Source organism: Chlamydotis macqueenii, chromosome 3 (assembly GCF_036417535.1).
Source record: "Chlamydotis macqueenii isolate bChlMac1 chromosome 3, bChlMac1.mat, whole genome shotgun sequence".
In the NCBI taxonomy this organism is placed as follows: domain Eukaryota; kingdom Metazoa; phylum Chordata; class Aves; order Otidiformes; family Otididae; genus Chlamydotis; species Chlamydotis macqueenii.
Window position 1 is genome coordinate 48,729,359 of NC_141558.1, and position 20,690 is coordinate 48,750,048.

At 38.9% G+C, this 20,690-nt stretch overlaps 1 protein-coding gene across 2 annotated transcripts in view; it reads right to left on the bottom strand.

The window, feature by feature from the left end:
- Positions 1-20,690, bottom strand: part of PDSS2 (decaprenyl diphosphate synthase subunit 2) — a 127,448-nt gene that overhangs the window by 42,577 nt on the left and 64,181 nt on the right. For both annotated transcript variants that reach the window (XM_086744989.1, XM_086744988.1), the window contains exon 3: positions 6,349-6,547. In XM_086744989.1, coding sequence (XP_086601115.1) covers positions 6,349-6,547 — 199 coding nt within the window. The remainder of the gene's footprint in view (positions 1-6,348; positions 6,548-20,690) is intronic.

The window sequence follows — 20,690 nt, forward strand, 5'->3', positions numbered from 1 at the left end:
AAACAAAATGAGAAGCGCTGATCTGAGGGACAGTAATTCGGACATATTACAAGTCAGTGGCTGCTAATGGCTGCCTTTACATAAGCAATGAGACATATCCTTTCAAAAAGGATATTTCTTACAGGATTCTGGATGGCATGCACTCTTCATGTTCTTTAGAATAAGTTTTCAGTTTTGAAGAGAGGACCAGAAAACTGCCACTGCTCCTAGGAATAATTTCTTTAGCCTATCCGTGATTTTTCAGTTTCAATACTGAGCCCTCCCCATAGGACCACAACTGATGCTACAGAAGTAGAAACCACAGTTGAAGATAAGCAGTTGTTTTACAAAGCACACTGTACATTCGGATTGTTGCAATAGGAACACTCACATGAATAACTTGATGTTCACACAAACACAAGGCCTATTTTGTAAACAACACATTCATGCCTTTAAGAATAAATAAACTTAACATAAGGAAATGCATCCACTATATAAATACTACATCTGTGCTACTGTTTATTTATAAACAAACAATGCTTAATAAAACAATACTCTATAATGTGGTCTTCTGGCAGAGCACTGCATTTACAGACAAGACTCTTAAAATCAATTCCAGGCTTTCAGGCTGCATATTTTGAGGTGCTTCTGTGAACAGTTTAATCGTTCCCACGAAACATCCTTGTCTCTAAACTGGAGAGACATGGATTTGATGGACAGACCACTTGGTGGATAAGGAATTGGCTGAATGGTCGCACTCAAACAGTCAACGACTCAATTTCCGGGTGGAGACCGGTGACAAGTGGCGTTCCTCAGGGGTCGGTATTGGGATCGGCCCTGTTCAATGTCTTTGTTGGCAACGTGGACAGTGGGATAGAGTGCACCCTCAGCAAGTCTGCCGATGACACCGAGCTGTGTGGTGCAGTCAACACACCAGAGGGAAGAGTTACCATCCAGAGGGACCCTGACAGGCTGGAGAGGTGGACCTGTGCAAACCTCATGCAGTTCAACAAGGCCAAGTGCAAAGTCCTGCACGTGGATCAGGACTTTGCACAGTCCTGATCCCAAGCACAAATACAGGCTGGGCAGAGAATGGATCAAAACCAGCCCTGAGGAGAAGGACTTGGGAGTGCTGGTGGACGAGAAGCTCAACACAAGCCGACACTGTGTGCTTGCCACCCAGAAAGCCAACTGCATCCTGGGCTGCATCAAAAGAAGCGTGGCCAGCAGGTCAAGGGAGGGGATTCTGCCCCTCTACTCCGCCCTACTGAGACCCCACCTGCAGAACTGCATCCAGTTCTGGAGCCCCCAACATAAGAAGGGCTTGGACCTGTTGGAGTGAGTTCAGAGGAGGCCACAAAGATGATCAGAGGGTTGGAGCACCTCTCCTATAAAGACAGGCTGAGAGATTTGGGGTTGTTCAGTCTGGAGAAGAGAAGGCTCTGAGGACACCTTACAGTGACCTTCCAGTACCTAAAAGGGGCCTACAGGAAAGACGGAGAAGCCCTCTTAGCAGGGCCTGTCGTGATAGAATATGGGGTAATGGGTTTAAAACAGAGGGAGGTAAGTTTAGACTAGACATTAAGGAAGAAATTTTTTACACTGAGGGTTGTAGAACAGTGGAACAGGTTGCCCAGAGAGGTGGTGGATGCCCCATCCCTGAAAACATTCAAGGCCAGGTTGGATGGGGCTGTGAGCAACCTGATCTGGTTGGAGATGTCCCTGCTCCTTGTAGGGGGGTTGGACTAGCTGACCTTTGAAGGTCCCTTAAAGCCCAAACTATTCTGTGACTCTATTCCAACAAGAGCTCACTGAATTATAGTGGGGAAAAACAGAGTCATTCTTAAGACTTCAGTAAGAACTACAGAGAACCCTACTATTACACGTATTTCAGGTTTTGGAGGCTAGGCTTTTCTTTCTTTCTTTCTTTTTTTTTCCCCCTTCTTTTTGGAGGGGGTTTATTTTTTCTTTTGGACATGCTGGGTTTTGGTTGGCTGGTTGGTTGGTTGATTGGTGGCGTTTTTTTTTTTAAATACAAAGAGATGCCTTCCTATCAGCTTATGGAGTTGCAAGCAGTGCATCTACAGGCTATTTTGTAATTTTCTTTAGTCATCAGCATATTACAGTAGGCATTGTACTAAATAAAATGCATCATTTCATCCTTCCTAAGTTTTATGTATCTCTGTCTTGGGAGTACAGGAGGACCAAAGCTGGTCATAATTACATCTTTTATGCACCCTTCTACATAGTTTCGTAAGACAACTGATGATTCAGATGCTCTAGGAAGCCCCAGCTTTAACGATGCAACAGGTTTCTACCAACTTATCTGTGATATACCCTGAAAAAGCACATTATTTGATAATACCATGGTCAATATTGTCACAGCACTTGTGTTAAAATGTCCTTATGTATCTGGCTGACAGGTGACAAAAATGCCAATTAATGCTTGTTACTTTTATAGAATCATAGAATGGTTAGGGTTGGAAGGGACCTTCAAAGGTCATCTAGTCCAACCCCCCTGCAAGGAGCAGGGACATCCCCAACTAGATCAGGTTGCTCAGAGCCTCATCCAGCCTGGCCTTGAACGTTCCCAGGGATGGGGCTTCCACCACCTTTCTGGGCAACCTGTTCCAGTGTTCTATAACTTGCACTGTAAAAAATTTTTTCCTAATATCCAATCTAAATCTACCCCACTCTATTTTAAAACCATTACTCCTTGTCCTATCGCAACAGGCCCTACTAAACACCTATGTTTGCATCTGAATGCCACTCTAAAAATATTACAAGTGAAGGTTACTTAAGCAGAAATCCAAATAATTTTGGAATCAAAGAAGCGCTTTCAAGCGACAAAACTCACTGTTAGCAATTTCAACCCCACATCCTTGGCTAAGCAAAGCAAGATAACAAATCTTTTCCATCTCTCCCACATCTACAAGTTTATGGTGACTTTAACAAACATCTCATCACAATCCTAGTATCAAAACACTGCAACCTCAAAAAAAACCCATCAAAACAACCCCATCATCCCATATAAACACACCCCAATCCAATAAATCAGCACATTACCAGGCATTAGTGTGGTGATGTTTAAGTAGCAAAAACCAATAATGCCCTTAATTGTCAAAGGCTCACCATTCTTAAACCCACTGCTGATATACCAACTACTAAAAGATCCCACTCCAATTCCTCTGGGGACTCAATTCTCTTCTAAAATCCATGCATTAGCAATGTCCAATCTACCACAGGATGCAGTTGTGAAGTAAGGTTATATCCTACTATCTTCAATCAACAACATAATTTACCACCGCAATCAGCAGGCTAACAAAAGCCATCGCCCAAAATACAAAGTGGACCAAAAAAAAAGAGGACAGTTTATATAAGGTGATCAAAAAGTTAACATGAATGTATAAAAGAACTGTTAATACATGTGATCTGATCAATCTAATGCCTTGTAGCTGTAAGAGAGTTTTGAAGAAATTACTGTTAATTTTAAATAGGTTTTATTATCTGAATGTAGAACTTTGCCATGATTACAAAAACGTAGCATGCAGTTTCATCTGCCCTTCATTACTTTATTTTAAGCCTCAGTCAACACCAACTTTGTAATAACAATTAAAGTCTCATAATTTCACAAAGTAGAAAGTGAGAATGCTTTCTTCTGAATTATGTTCTGAAATATTATGTGTTCAGGTCCCCAAATTTTAGATTACTTTATAATAGCACGACAGCAGAATTTATCTTACAGGATGCTTCTGAACGGACTTTAAGAAATCTTGAGTCTTTGTATCTCAAATATTAAAAACAAACAAACAAACCAACCACCCCCCAAAACCCTTCTTTTGCATAACTTTAGCAAACACAGAAGTATGAGTACTAGTTTAAAAGAAACTCCCAAAACCACAAACCCTGAGCCTTGAATCTTGTTAACAGCATTATAGTTACATTCTACCAGCAGCAAGAAGAGGAAAATTACTATGAATTAACAACAACAATTCCTATATTAAATGTTATTTAAAAATCAAAGTGTTACCTAAGGCAATTACCTTGCAGCCTTTTAATATCTACAGGGAAAAGCCTAAGGGAAAATAATTGACTTTGCTAATTTTACCCTTGGCAATTATAAAATAGCTCTGCATTTCATTACGACTACAGAATTTCACATCTAATTGTCAGCCCCGAGAGAAGCACAGAGATAAATGCATCGTGCACAAGCTTAGACATGAGTTTAACAGCACAATAACATTATTTTGGTGGCAGTGGTTTCAGTTAATTTTAAAACCTCCTTTAGTTTAAATTCTAGTCTATACAACAGCTATGCACGTCTACAGAGGTTACAGCCTGCCACGGTCAGTACCATGTATGATATAATGCTGCCCATTTCATTAGACAATTTGCTGAGCTACCAAATAAATGCCAGCAAAAAAGCAGGACTATGGTTTTTACTTTTTACATCAAAGAAAACAAAACATTATGAAGGAAAAAAGTCACAGTTATTTCACGCTGCTGAAAAACAGATGCCAGATTTGAAAATTCATCGTTTACAAAAGAATAAATACAGTATGTTTAAATCATTGCACCTGTCAAGAGATTTCTATAGCGAGTACTTCAATTTTTTCTAACTTTGCTTGTAGGGTTAGACGTATGAAAAAGAATAATTTACTAAGTCAATCAGTTTCCATAATGGCATCCCACTTATCGTATGTAGAAGCTATGAAAGTATTTAGATGTCAGAGAAATGAAAAAAAAAGTGCTAAAATGTTTTGGCAGGATTTTCCGACATGCAGTATAATGACTGCTTTAAAAAAAAAAAAAAAAAAAAAAAAAGAAAAAAGTAATTCTTTGCACTTGTGCTTCATTTCTCTGTAGGCTTGTTTCCTGGCAAGTCTTCAGGGATTATACGTTGCTGCTGCAATACTTAATGATGTCCTAAATGCAAAGTAATAGGTGCTGCATTTTAGAGAAGTTTTCTCTTATGTTGAAACAAAAAAATTATGTAGGGTTGAATCCTTTAGTCTGCGGTCTGTCTTGAGAATCTTACTAAGTACTTAAAAAAAAAACCAAAACAAAAAAAAAACCCCACCGAAAAACCAGATACAAATCAACAATAATCAGTAAAATCAATTGCACCTCATTTTGGTTATAACTAAAATTTTATACTACGTAAAATATTTTTTTAAATACTTACTACCAGTTATCACTATAATGGCTTAACTCACTATTTCAGCAGATTGACATCTAATTTTCTGTCTCTCCTCCTGAATCTCAGCTCTGTGTTACAAAATGACACCACTTTTGAGAGAAACTGTCACACTTATGATCAAAGCAGTACAGAAATACTCAACTACCATCACGAGGAGCTTTAGCATGAGAAGCTAAAAACAATAGACTCGTCAAGCTCAGGATTAAAACTATGTTGATTGTTGACAGTTGCATGCATGACAAACATTTATTTTACATTACGATATGGCAGCAGTCTTCAGATGTACAAAAAGTACACCTGCAAAAAAGAACTATTTTCTGTTTCCACTGGAATCGCACGCTAAGCTCTTCAGCCATACACGTAGTTAGGTGTTACACTAGATTGGCACAGGGGTGCCCAGGAATCTCTTTCCACCGTGGGACGTTTTAAGAACAGGCTAGACAAACACATGTCAAGAATGATTTGGTGTAGCTGATTCTACCTGGAGAAAAGAAGAATTGACTAGAGAGATGATCTCTTAAGGTCTCCATCACTTGTTTTCTAAGATCATACATATATACACTTCGTTTGTCATGAAAAACATTTCCCTGTAAAGTTTCATTCTGTCTGAGCAGCTGGATTGCGGTTGCCCCTTAGAAGCCAGTTCATCCACGTTAATAGGACAATCCAATACTTAGAGACATCCAAATGCCTAACAAAGCAATTTTATCACGAGTAAAAAGTTACCTGAGCACTGTGTAGACAAAGAAATTAAGCCTTTTCCCGCAAGAATTCCCTAAGACAGAAAAACCTTTCGCAAAGCACAAAGTAAAACAAAATAACGAACCATCTTCAGCTGGCAGTCTGCCAGCAGTGGTGTAGTCTGACATGTCAGGAGGATGCCAACTGCATATATGTTAAACTCACCAAATTAACCACTCATTCATTACTACAGCGCTTCAGAAAGTATACTAAAGGCCTCACCACAGTAATTCTATAGGACAGTGGTAAACATGTTCACAGCAGCAGCTGCGTGTCAATCTATCTACAGCCATAATGTAAGTATGGTGATTTTTAAAGGATGCTCCATATATACATATCATAACTGCTGATTTTTTTAAAGGGCCTCTCTTTGGAAGATTCACTAATAGTTACATGCTCTGGCAGTAGAGGAATTGTTTTCTTTTTACCTTGGTATTCTGCAACTGTGCAAGGCTTGTGCAAGCATTTGCTAGAAGAAAATCTCCACTCAAAACAGCCATTTTATTTCCAAACTGCATATCCTTCAGTGGGCCATCGCAGGACTTGAGCTCACCAATATTCACTATGCCACGATGCACCAGAAAGGCTGTGTGGATCAGTTCCGTAATCTCGGCCAGACTTCTTTGACTGAAAGCAAAGAAAAAAAAAAAAAATTTTTAATGTTATAAATAAAATAGAGACTCTGGGGGGGGGGGGGGGGCGGGGAACTAACCACATGCGCTAAACAGATATATTATGAATCATCATGTAGCTCTTCTGTGTACTTCTAGAAGCCACAGTCAGGAGGTGTTAAGCACAGAGAACCATCAGTCAGTATTTCCAGGTATGCTGTGGGTACCACAGGTTCCTCGCTGTCCTTTGTTTGAATTCTTTCACAAAATAAAGCTAAGTAATCAATACTGTCCTCATGGTGCTTTCTTTTTTTTTGTTTTGCCTTCTAGAAGCTTGAGGGACACTGACATGAAGAAAATGCCAAGCAGAAAGTATTGCTAGGAAGGAACAAAGGACTTACCAGCAAGGGAATCGCAAGCAAGCTGATCCGAAAATGTAAGAATGCTGCAGTCAATGACTGCTCAAATTAGAGTTAAATTAATAACAGGATACCTTGCAGTTCAATAATACCAAGGGGAGAAGGTGCAGGGGGGAGAGGAGAAACTGCTGAATGTTTTAAAACTGCGTGCTAACGATATTTCACTTTCATTTGTTTTAGTCAGCAAAAGTGATTGTCCAGCAAAGAGGCAGACCCAATTTTATTTGGACAAATCACTCTTATTCCAACACTCAGTGTGCTACATCCTGAATTTAGGGGTTTCAGATCCCTGTGACAGGCTTGCCACAAAGGTTATCCCATAGAGGCTTGCCCTCTATTTGTTTTCATTTTTGGAAAAGGCATGAAAAAGTCATTAGCACAGCCCTCTCCTCCCTTTCTCCTGCAATTCAGCTGCAGCCCCCAATAGTTAACGACTGTCACTCCAAGAAGCCCAGAGATGTCACCTTAGCACAGAACTACAACAGGGCGATGAACAGACATAATAACTGAGCAGGGACAAGGGGAGGGGGGAACAGAGCAACGCGCTGGAGCATCTTCTTAATGCTGCAAACCTAGACACACACAGGTCCCCTTCTTACGAAATCTTCAGCACATTCACATCTTTTCTGACTCAAGTAGTTCCCTGTGTCATGTAGAATTCATATATGAGCAAAATCACAACACATGCCCTTAACTAGACAGATGACTAAAAGGCCCTAAAGCTCAAATTAAATTGCAGCCTCATACAAAGGCATGTTATGCTCCCTGTGCTTATTCACAAGTGGCCAAGCACTGATTCACTGAGTAACCAAACTGCTCCATACCTTCACATACGCACACACCTGCCGATACACGCTCAGGTTCAATTCTGCCTCAGTATCGGCGCAGCACTCAGTGAATTAATACTGCTTCCTTTGGACAGTGGAGATGTGTTGCAACTGCCCTGAACGATATTAATCTGAAGTAACCTTCCACCCCAAACATATCTGACCCGTGAAGAGCCCCAGCACCAACTGTTTCGGGCCAGCGATCCGCGCCAGTTAGCAAGAGAGAAGAGCCAGTAGAGCCACGCAGCCCGGGCAGGCATGCAAAAGGTGGATCAACTAGGGGGAGAGGATAAACAGAGGTTCCTAATGTATTTTGTCACACACAAAAAAACCAAGCTGCTTTAAAAGCTGCCATTATAATTCACAATTTTTGCTACATGCAGAGAAAACCAATTTGAAAACAAAACAGTTAGCCATTCTCCACATAGACAACAAAATTGAAGGCTGATGCTGTTTTTCAAAGAGGTGAGGGAGAAACTCGCACAACCCACAGCTGCCGAATTGAAATCACGCTTGGCTCAGCTATAACAAAGGGTTAATAAAATTTCAAGCTCGGAGAAAAAGACTAACAAGACATCCCGATGCTCCTGCTGTCATTGTCAGGGCAGTCCTTGGAGGAAATGTCCATATCAATTCAGTTTATCAGATGGACAGCTGATCAACATTAAACAGACTTGCTCTGGGCAGATTGAGCCGAGCTACCTGTTATGAATAGCAATGAGAGCCCTCTGCTCCCTGCTGCCGAGCTCTGCCATTTCCGACTGCCGCAGATCCCAGGACATATGGGGATCCCTAGTGACGAGCGCATAAAGCTGCAGCTAACTCAAGCGACGGCTCATTTCCCCCAGCTGAAAGCAGGCATTAATATCCTGAGGAGATCAGGCCCGCCTCGGTGACCCCCAACTATTGAAGCAAAACAACGACTGTCCTATTTCTTCGTTTAATCAGCTTTTAATGAAGGAAATCAAAATCTCCTCTTTGACTTCAGCATCACTCTTCATGAAAAGGTTACACAAATACATCAGTGTCATGCTTTCCAAATGCTCAGGATCTGGATGTTTTCATTTCTTCTTCTATAATCCGTTTGTTCTCCAAATAGCATTTATATTATTTGTGCTAACGAGAGAACCATATTAGACAGATAAATTGCATCTAATTCTGACCTTATACACCACTCTTCCACCCTCTCTAGCAAACTAAAAATACAAGAACCAAAGCTATTGCAGAAATCCCAGGCAATAGATCTCTTAACGTTTCTTGCGATAACCCCATAATACTCAGGCACAACTAAGAAGTCCACACTGCTGCTACAGAAACAGGAGGGTTCCTGACGCGACTTCGTAAAGCATCCAACAAACCACCCCCCCACTGTTATGAAGTTGCTAATAAACGGCTAAAAAGCAATACTATATACAGCTTTCTCAATCAGAACCAGAATTCCATGATTAAGTAACTTTGTATTTGAAAGCAGCTAATCCCAAAATACAAAAAATTAATGTTTATGCAATGCTGGACTTACAACAACATACTACAGAGTACAAAAGCAGAAACAACAGGGTAACAGGATTATGAACTCCTGCTGCTTCCATCCTGTTCTTGCTCCAGAGCCCATGTTCACACACCAAAGAAGTGGTTGCCACAAGAATTACTTATATAGCAAGGTAGTACTGAGAAAACAGTCAACATTTTAAAAACACGGTAAGTCTCTATATGGAAGTAGGCTAAGCATAAGGAATGCTTTTTCACCAAATGCCAACAAACCTTAATCTGTCTTTCATGGCCTTTGCCCCTAAGCAAGAACTCCCTGCAAACCATCACCAACTGTCCCAGAGATTCCACGTACAGACATCACGTTTCAAGACATGACATTGTATAGACCTCCACATGTCCCTTAATATCCTTTTGTTTCTACCCTTCCAAAAATCAATCTACATGCACTAATGTAATTCCAAAGAGAGTGGTACAGAGGCTTGGACAGTACCAGGGGGACCTTACTAAAAAGGTGTCATGGGTCACAGTCAAACAGGCACAAGTTCTGCTGTTAGGTGCATTATTTAAGCAGAGTTCATTATGAAACACAGCTCCTCCCTGCTCCACACTCTCCAATCAAGAGAATCCAGGAATGGCTGAGGTTGGAAGGGACCTCTGGAGGCCATCTGGTCCAGTCTCTCTGCTCAAGCAGGGCCACTATAGATGTTAGCCCAGAACTCTGTCCAGATGGCTTTTGAATACCCCCAAGGATGGAGACTCCACAACCTCTTTGGGCAGCCTGTAAACAGAACAACAGGACATATCGGCTCACTACCCTTTTGAGCCAATTACTATCTACCACTTCAGTGAAAACTTTTTCCCTCTCGTCTAGTCTTTTACAAGATCCTCAGACTTGTTCTTCCCTCTTTTCTTTTTTTTGCTTTACTCCTTATTTCATGAAAAATATGAATTAACAGACTTTTCTTGCCTACGTTGTGTAAAAGGGAGCAGCATGTTAAGTAGTCTCCTGCTCTTCTGCTCTTGACTCCTTGTTCCTGCAAGTTCAGTACTAGCGTAACCAACCCAAATCTCTGTAAAATGCTTGCTATAAAGTATCACTTTGGTTATGAGCTCCTCATGCTGTAAATGTCACCCTCGGAAGTAAAAAGAAAACACTAACTTCACCGGTAATTAAAAAAAACTTTTCAGTAAGGTCAACAGGAGCTTCATTGACTCTAGGACTGTGAAACATCAGCTTGTAGGAAAATACTAGACAAATGTAAAATTAAGTTATATAGACATGCTGCAGCAAGAAAAACAAGTGCAACTTCTGTTCTTCCTCTTTGCTCCCCTCCCCCAGTGAAGTTACACAGACCACTGACATTCAAGTATGTTTTGGTGAACTCTGATAAACTGCTGAGCATACTTCAAGACATCTTTTACATCTGCCCTTACAAACCACTGCAGTAGCTGCAACATCCTGCTGCTGCGACACCAAAGGAAGGAATACAGCTTTTGCAGAAACCCCACACTCATATAGGCACCACATATATAGAGAAAAATAAAGAGCTAACAGAAACTTTGTAAATATACTTCTACCTCAAAAAAATACATTTCACAATTTTGTTTTGGATTAAAATTTCCTATTTGTGTGCCTAGGAGTCTGTCTCATCACAGTATCACTGTTACTAAAGGTCTTATTATGAAGATGAGTATCTCATGCAGAATTCAACACAAATTTCAAAGCCTACACAAAACTGTATGAAATGGTAAGGAGGACTGGCAAAATATTGAAATGAAATTCTGTGGCAACAAAGTAGGTTTTGATAGTAAATCTCCTATGCAACTTCTAAAAATTAATTTTGCAGTGTTCCTTCCTGCCATCCTGAATACCCTCTTTGTTGTTTGTGTTATCTTCAAAGACTTGCAGCAACAAAACATTAGCCACTATGATCTCTGGAAGAGTTCTTATAAGTTACTTCAGTCCCCAATTTGAAGTCCTACTCTAAAAAGAAATAATAGCATTTTGCAAAACATATGATAACACAGAAACATTAAATAGCACAATTGTATTGCTGTGAACAAAAGAGTACTTCAGCTTACATGCTCCTCTGCAATATTTGTGATGGAAACCCAAGTTCTCAGTAACAGTTTCCCTTTCATTATCAGCTAACCGTCAGAAATAGACTGACCCTCTCAAAGGATGACAGGTTATGCAAAGAACCATTTAATAATTTAAAATGTTAATAGTAGACATAATATTTCACATAAATGGACCAAAGACTTAAATTAGCCACTAAAATCCTTATTCTAAAATTTCCAGCAATGGAAGCAACTGCAGTGAACAAAAACAATGGAACTGATAGATCAAAAATTCTTTAAGAACTCTTATCACTGAACCTTTGAGTTAAAGCAGCTAACAGTGTACACCCAAGATTTGAACACCTTCTCTGTGATTGTCAATACAATAGTTTCCCTTCAACACAGAGAGGATTAATTTGTAATTAACTGTAAAGCCTTACATTCAGGATCATTTTAAAAATAAATACATTTAAAATATACTAGCATCCATTCGATGTTAACGACAACTATAATAATCTATATATACACCTAAGAATCTCAAAAACAAAATAGTTCTTTAGTGGAAAATTACACAGGAGAAAGCACTAACTAAAGAATTAAAGTAATAATCTTAAGCAGTGACAATGTATTGGGGCAGAATTTGGTATCTGACTTTACTGTTTTTGTGACCAGCATACACTAAAATCAAGTTAATCCTGTATGCTCTGGTCATTGTGCTGCACCCAAATAACCCTCTTAGTTACAGAGCAAGGAAGGGCTGGGATTTTTACAGTTCTTTTTTCCATTCATCTGTCAAAGTCAACACCATGGTTAATAAAACCACCATTAAAGGAACAATGTACAGTGAGTAACAAATAGCATCATGGTGATGGAAAGTATCACTCTCATCTTCTGTATACAGTCTTTTTTACAAGAAACTAAAGGCAGGGGGAAGGTGTTTAAACTAGCCAACACGTATGTAGGCACTGTGGTTTCATTAACAGGATAAAGCAGCAGACTTCAGCACAGCACCAAATATTCACTGTATGATCATGACTCATGTATCTGTTACTCAGTAGATAATACCTACCCACCATTATCTTTTAATAAGGTCAGAGACTAAGACTTCTGTGGTTCCTTCTCTCTTGGGTCACTAAGCTACTGTACAGGCATCTTCCACCTGAGGGATAAGTGAAGCTGAAATATATTAATTTTACGAACTTTACTGAGTATGCTGTTTAATGGCACTCCTGTTAACCAACTTGTTTTTAAGTTGTTTACATATTTTACCTTTTTCAACTCCTTCCCTTCCTAGCATCAAAGATTTTTGAAATAAAACTTCTACCCATACTGCTTCATGTATTTTGCCTTCTTTATTCTTGAAAAGATCTTACATCTTTGTTCTGTGTCTCCCTCACCACTGAATATCGCTTGATTTCTTTTCCCCTTAATTTGTCTTAGTAAGCTCTTCCCTCAGCCCATTACAGGATTTGAAAATGTTTTCTGATTTTTAGTGGGCAGACGTTCACTTGAATTCAGCAAGCCAGTTTCCCTAAGTGTTGTTGGCGGTTGGCTGTGGGGGAGAGGGGCACTTGGAAGTCAGGCTCCTGTTCCTTTTCTTAAAGCAGGAATTATGAAGAAGGGTTTTGGCAGTCTTGACTTCACTGATAGTTAATTTAGGTCAACAACCTAGAACAACCAATTCCCCCTTTGTACTCTGCATAGCAACATAAATGTTAACCAATCTCCATCAGTTTCCACCTAGTGCCACAGATGTGCAAAGGCAGCCACCACTGTGTCACCACAGTGCACCTAGGAGCCCTCAAGCCTTGGAGCCAGGTGCCCATACCAGATCACAAGAGATCCATATTTGCATCTTCTCCTGGCAAAACGAAGCCCTAACTGGTGAATTTCAGAGTCTGAAGGCTCTGTCTGGTTGGTGTGGTTTAACTACAGTCAGCAATCAAGTACCATATAGGTGCTCAATTGCCCTCTCCCTCCCCAAGGGATGGGAGAGAGAATCAGGAAGAAAAGGGATTTTCTGGTCTGAGATACAGACAGTTTACTAGGATAGCAAAGGAGACAATAACAACAGGAAAACACCAATAGGAATAACAACAACAACACCACTACACAATTTCTCACCACCCAATGACCTGATGACCAATACAGCCCATCCCAAGCAGCATGGAACAAAAAAAAAAAAAAAAAAAAAGGAAGGAAAAAAAACAAGCAACCAACCAAACAAACAAACAAAAAAAACCCCAACAAAACACCAAAAAAATCTCTAAACAATCCCAGAATGATTTTGAACAGTGAGAGAAAAGAGCTCACCAGCCCACCCCCACTTAAATATTGAGTGTGACATTTATGGCATGCAATGCTCTCTTTGGCCAGTTTGAGTGAACTGTTCTGCCTCTGTCCCTCCCAGCTTCCTGCACCTACACATCAGCAAAACCTGGGAAGGCAGACAGTCTGTTGCTCATGTTGGTCTCAGGAGCAACAACTCAACATCAGTGTGTTTATCAACATTCTTCACATCCAAAATCCAAAACAAGTCAGCTACCAAGACGAAAATTAACTCCATCCCAGCTGAAACCAGGACACTGATTTACTCCTATAGTTTGTATCAGCACCCAGCAAAGCAACAGTGATCACCACCTACAGCACAGCACATCTTCCTTGTGCTGGATGGCACCATCACAGCAACTCCCCTTCCAAAGCACACAGGCTAAAAGAAAAATATTCCCAGCCTGGAAATAAAAGCATCAGTTCTGGGAAGGAGGTGAGAGAATCTAGACAAAGATCTGGTAAGAAACACTACCTCAAGTTCAGTTTAAAAAAGAAAGCGTTAATCAGAGAAGCCAGCAGAAGAATATCACCAGCATCAATAAGTCAAACTGATTTTTCCAGGACTTGGAGATAGATATCCAAGCTGGGACCAATAAAGAAGAAAACATAAAGGGGAAGCCTGCACAGTAAGAAGTACCTAACCACTGTGAGATCCAGAAAACCAGTGAAAACCCAGCTAAGCGAACAGATCAGGAGCAGGCGGGCTAGACAGACAAGCTAAGAACCCAAATACAGTCACCATAAAGAGAGTCCCTGTCATGTTAGGGCTTTTATAGCAAGAAGGATGCAAATGACATTTTGCAAGGGACAGATATTAAAAGAACACTTGCACTGCTCAAACCAGATGTGAGACGTGGTGGCAAGCCTACGTAGGTTTTTTAAGCCCCACAGACAAGGATATGCAAAACTTAAATAGCTTCACATCCTATTTCAGTTTTTACAGACTTCATACACACTAGAAAGTGTTAAAAAGAGAGACATCAATTATTTTCCTTTTCTTAGAGACCTTTTCTATACTGCTAGGGAAGAAAAAAGTAGACTCTAGATATCAGCCAGTATTTACACAGATATAATTTTAAAAGGTACTTCAGGTTTTATAGCTTTTTTTTTTTTTTTAAGAGGGCTGGCTAGTTTAACTTAATAAATTAAATCAAAGAAAAAACAAGAGTATTCACCTGAAGAAAAAAAAAAAAAAAAAAAAAAAAGACATCCGGAAAAAGATATTTCTTGGATTACTTGAGCACTGATGCTAAGAAATCAATAATAAAAATCAATAGTTACTACTTTATAAGCATATTGCAAAATTTACTAAAATTTGGCATTATTAAAGTCACATACCATAATGCCCATTTCAACATCCCAATGGGAAAAATGAAGTAAAGCTGTCAAATGAAATATTGTCTTTTTATAAGGCAATTATCAAGATTTAAACCTCTGATAAATAAAAGTCAAGTTGAAATTCTAGTTGCTGTCTGCTACAGATTATATTAACAGCTATGGAGACCATATCAAGTATTACATCAACTCATACCAAAAGCTGTTTACTTCTTTAAAGTGCTACTTCTCTCATTATGTAAATAAAGATATAGATAGTACATGATAATTTACTTTGAATAATGTATATCAGTGATATAGCATAATGTCACCATCTTGAATTTCTAAATGGAAATTTCCTAGCTCAAGAAATGTTGCATTCAACTTGAATTCTCTTTTAAAACTTTAATTTGCTACAAAGAGTTCATATCAGAACTAAAAATTTATGTACAAGTGAACATGACCTCAATACGTTTGTTATATGAAAGCAATATAACCAAACTTATAGCAGTGTACAAACATTCTTTATAAACATGACATACAATATTCAGAAGTATATAATACTATACATAAGCGATATTCAATGATAAAACAAGTTGAATCAGATAAACTAAACAGAAAAATGTGAATGGTTTTGGGAAACTATTCAAAAGTATTTTGCTATATGACCAAAAAGCCACAATTCCCTAGTTAAAAATACTAAGCTGATTAGAACAAAACAAAAAGCCAAAAAAATCATGGCTTAGACAAAGCCAAACCAGCTATAAGTCCCTCCCTCTCTAGCTCAAATAAACTGGAAAACTGATAGCAACAAATGCAAATCAGATAAACTAGGCAAGGAAGAAAACTGATAAAGTAACAAATGAGAAAATGAAGAGGTGGACAGGAAACTGAGCAAAGGCAATTTTAAAATGATATACTAAAAAAAACCCCTTCAAAGTCAAAAAGAACTTTAAGAACTGCATTGGTCTATTAGGCAAGCGTGGGCAGAAACACAACATAAAAGGTAAAGGATTTTAGAAAGCCCGTTATATTTTTAAGCAATATATTTACACAACCAGATATAAGTATCTTCTAGCTCAGTAGTGAATAATAATGCTCATAAACATCAGTGGTGGTGAAGATTTTGTAGTCAGTAAGCCCAGAGAACTTGCACTCAGGAGGGAAGGCAACAGGAAAGGAATGACATAGCTGACAAACAGCAGAGAATGAATCATCCTCAATACAGAGTCAACTGAGCTGGTTCAGTATGCTTTACTCAACAAAAATATGCACTGCAAAAAAAACATCAGCCAAAAGACCTCAGCTAGAATTACAGAAAGCAGACCATATACATACAGGACCAGGAACTCTTTCAAGAAGAAAACACTGAAGGTTTGGAAAAGGGTGGAAGGAGACTGAAGGAACGGATCATCCAAATAGTATTTTTATATATTTGGATATATATAAAAATTTGGATTTATTATATTAAATATTAATAAATAATATTTAACCAAATAATTTGTTAAAATACAGGATTGATACCACTGTAGTCAAAAAGGCTAACAGGATTCATTGATGATTTAAGGGAAGAATATCAGCAACAGTAGTGTTTCTGTCAACCCTGCATTTCCGATGCCAGTTAAAATCATTACTGGTAAACTTCATTCAGCTTCATTCAGGAAGAATTTGGGAAAGCAGGAAAAAGTTTAAAGAGCCACACTAACAATCAGAGTGAAAAAAAAAAAAAACAAAACCAAACATACGAAGTGAGAAACTAAATACGTTTAACATACAGAGAAGGCTGATACCGAATCTGCAGATTGACTTGGTCACAACCACTTAAAGAAAGTTTAAGTATCTACACTACAGAAAAAAAAAACTCAAGAGAAGAAAATACTCAGATTATCAAGCAAAGATACAATAAGATTCAGTAGCTTGAACCTAAGCAAAGCCAGAGAAGACTAAGGAGAAGGCACTTGTCAAAAATGTATTACAAAGAGTAACAACGGATTCTCCAACAGCAGCACAATACCTGATGAAATCCTATTTAAACACATGTATTGGAGCTGATTAAAGTTAGGGAAATCCCATGGCCTGTTTTGTATTGCAAGCCAATCTGACTAGCAAAATGATGTCTCTTAGTTATTCATGTATTCATGAATTGTAAAGCCAAGGGAAGGAAACTTTTCAGAAAATAAACAAAAGACAACTTGTATTTGGCAGCAGTTAATGCTGGTCCCTGTATCTGAAAACTTAATATTGGCCAGCAGCCCATTTTCTTTTAAGGAGGTATAGATGCTTTCAGCATTGGGATTTCTGAATGCATTTATTTCAGCCACTTTATTCAGGAGCCACATCAAACCCAGAGCCACTTCGCCCATCACGGTTACCCCCCATACTGAGCACAGGAGCATCCAAAGCCACCAGCAGGCTGGGGACCACAGGTTTAATTCTATCTTATGGCATGCAGAGGATAAACATCTTGAAATTTACTTTAAGCAAGTTCTGCAAGAGGAAACAACCTCTACTCAGGATTATACCTGTCTTTACACATTTAGGTAGCCACATCGGTAGTTCAGCGTACTTGGTGCTGTACTAACCTAGGAATACATACAAGTATTCCCACAAAGAACAGAAGATAAAGAAAAACAGAGACCATGTACAAAATTATTTTATGTATATAAGGGTGTGTATTTTACCTAAGTATACATATTTTCTTTAATTACAGTTTTCCATATAACCATTAGGGGGTTCTAGCCATGCAAGTCGCATTTATTAAAGGCAGCATGTCAAATAAGAGTTGACAATTACAGGCTATATCAATACACATTATGCCAGATGGTAATGAGCCATACACAAAGGGCCAGCCATCCAAAATAATCACACCATTTTCCACAGAAATGTTGAAGAGGTTATGGTTTATTACACAGTGCTCATTAGATATACAGTGGCAGCATTAGCAATTTTTCCTTCATTTGTGTCTCATTTAAAACTCTGCCCCCACAAGCCCATTCAAATTAGTACACAAGGTTAAAATCATTACGGTCAGAGGGAAAAAAAATTAAGTTGTATTTTTATTTTACAGTAATGGTGGATCAAAGGTCCCTGAATCTATTATTCTCTCAACTATTATCTAACACAGCATTCTAAAAAGAATGGAATTCACTGTCATTTGCCATGAAGAAAGATAGTTTATTTTAAATGAGCAAACTCTATATTACTTAATTAATAACACTAAGTGAAAATAACAGTTAGGTTGTGATGCAAAGTGACAAAAGTCACAAAACTAGAAGTTGAAAATGAACTTTTAATCTTGGCTTTGAACTTTTTCATCTGCTTTTCAATTTGCTGCTTTATCAGCACGGAAATATTGAAGTGTCCAAAAGCAACCCATCATTCACAGCAGCTTGGAAAAACAGTTGTCTCAAATAACTAGAGTACCACCTCTGAGAAAACACCTGTAAGATATGATTTAAAGTTTCTTTCTAACCAGCCGTATGTTTACTTCCAGCTAGAAAATGACTGTTGGAAACATTTATTTTCCTGCCTTTCTGTGTTTACAGGATGTATGCAGGTGAAAAGATGATAATGGGGCAAATGTGAATATTTGTCAGCACAAGCAAGGATATGTTTATTGCTTTAAAAACATGTTGATGTCTCTCAAACTCCAAGTGACAGCCCGTATTTGGAAGACAAAAAAAACTGCAAGAGAGAGAGAGAGGGAGAGAGAGAGAGAGAGAGAGAGAGAGAGAGAAGGAGGACTGGAGTACTGGATGGGTCACACCTGACAACATGACTGCAGAGAACTGGCTTTTCAGTCCAAGCTCCTCTTTTGAAGCATGCAGAGCATGACTTGGAAATCTGCATCTCGCATCAGGCAGCCACCCGGCTCACAACACCAGAGTATTCTTACACCTCCTTCCTCGGCCACTCCTGCTGAGCTGCTCTGCTGTTACACAAAATGCTGAATTATTCATTCAGCCAGATGGCAAGAGAGTGAAAAAAGTCAGTCTCCAGGAGATCACGGGAGAGAAGGGTGGGACACCTGGACTCCAGTTCGTGGTCCACAAAGTTACTGTGAGGGAAACAACATTACGTACTCAGGCATTCCTGACCTAGGTATCCTATATCCCTGTATGCAGAGGATTTTTCTGAAAATTCAGATAGAGGAGAACTGGGGATGTGCATCCTTTCAAATACTTGAGGGAGCCAAGCCTGGACTTCCTGCATCTTCAGTGACTCCTCAGTGGCTAAAGAACACAGAACAGTGTTAACAGCACATCTCCAGTTTGGGAATCCCACATAGATAATTTCCTAGTTAAACCAGCCAACAAATCTCATCCATGTTTTGCAGTTGTTTGAAAGATAAAGAGCATGTTTTACTTAATAGGGTCTTAAAAAAACACCAAAGCTTACTAAATTAAAAAGAATTCCATTAATTCCAGCCAATGCAAGTCTATGATAACTGAACAGGTACACTGAGAACTAAATACAGTAAACAGTTTTCTATTAATAACAATATTTTGCATCAAGTTTGTTCTACTACCTGCCATTTGTAGAGTTCATTTTATTAGCAACAAAACTACTTACCCCTACAAAACAGCGTTTTTGCAGGAAGACACCAGCACATTCATTATAAAATCCAAAAGGCATCAGGCTAATTTAAACATCTAAGCACAACATAGCAAACATTACGCAGAGGTTTTCATGCTACAGTTTCCAGACAGTTCAGAGTAGGTTTAAATTCTCCAATGTTGATTCAAAAATGGAAGACCAGTGGCCAGTTCCAAGAAAGCCCACCTCTGCACAACTACCAGTAGCCTAGAAACAACAGAACCACCACTGTTGCCTTAAAACAGTAGTACTACATTTTCTAAAAAAGGTAAAAATAAGACATTTGAACATGAAGAGGTGGAAGACCAAGCCAAAATAAGAGTTTAAAATGAAGCTAGAATAAAGGTCATCTTTTTGGCCTACTGAAGTAAGCAAGTTGCAGGTATTGTAAAGAGGAATCCAAAAAAAGGCAAGACAGGAGGTGATCAAAAGCTTTGACAACAGCCACGGTAGCATGGCCTGGGAAAATATTAGATGGTAGGATACACAATGCTAGGAAAGATAGTAAGACTCAGAACTGAATAAGGTATGTTGATGAAAAAAACTCAAAAGATGAGGTAGGAATGAAAGCATTAATTTTTGGATTGGACAACAGTGCTGTCACCAAAGCAGAAATCAAAAGGAACACGATGATGGAGGAAAATAATGTATTTTGTTATGGAAATAGCCAAGATTCCTTCCCTTATGATGGTAGCATGTGTCAGCCAGACTGCTCATGGAACACCTAGGTACGACCCAGGCTAGTCATCCATCCAGGATTACCCAGATTTGCTCTGTAGGCCTTCGACAGCAAGTATCCTCCAGTTATACCTCATGCATCTATTCTGTAACAAATTTCACATGGTTGTTTAAAAAGTTTTGACTTTTCTGTGTTTTATTTAACTGAAATATTGAAATACTTGCACTAAAACCACTGCAAGGATACGAAGGGAAATAAAAGGTCTCACGTGCAGATAAATGGAAGAAACAGGCTACTAACAATTAATTTTGTGACCACACTTTCTCTTATCTTATCTTAGTTGTTTCTCAGCCCTCCAAGACTTTGAAGCATGGCTATCATTTTATTTGTAATGACTATAGGAGACTGTTTGAACCAACATAACAGAAATTCCCATTACTG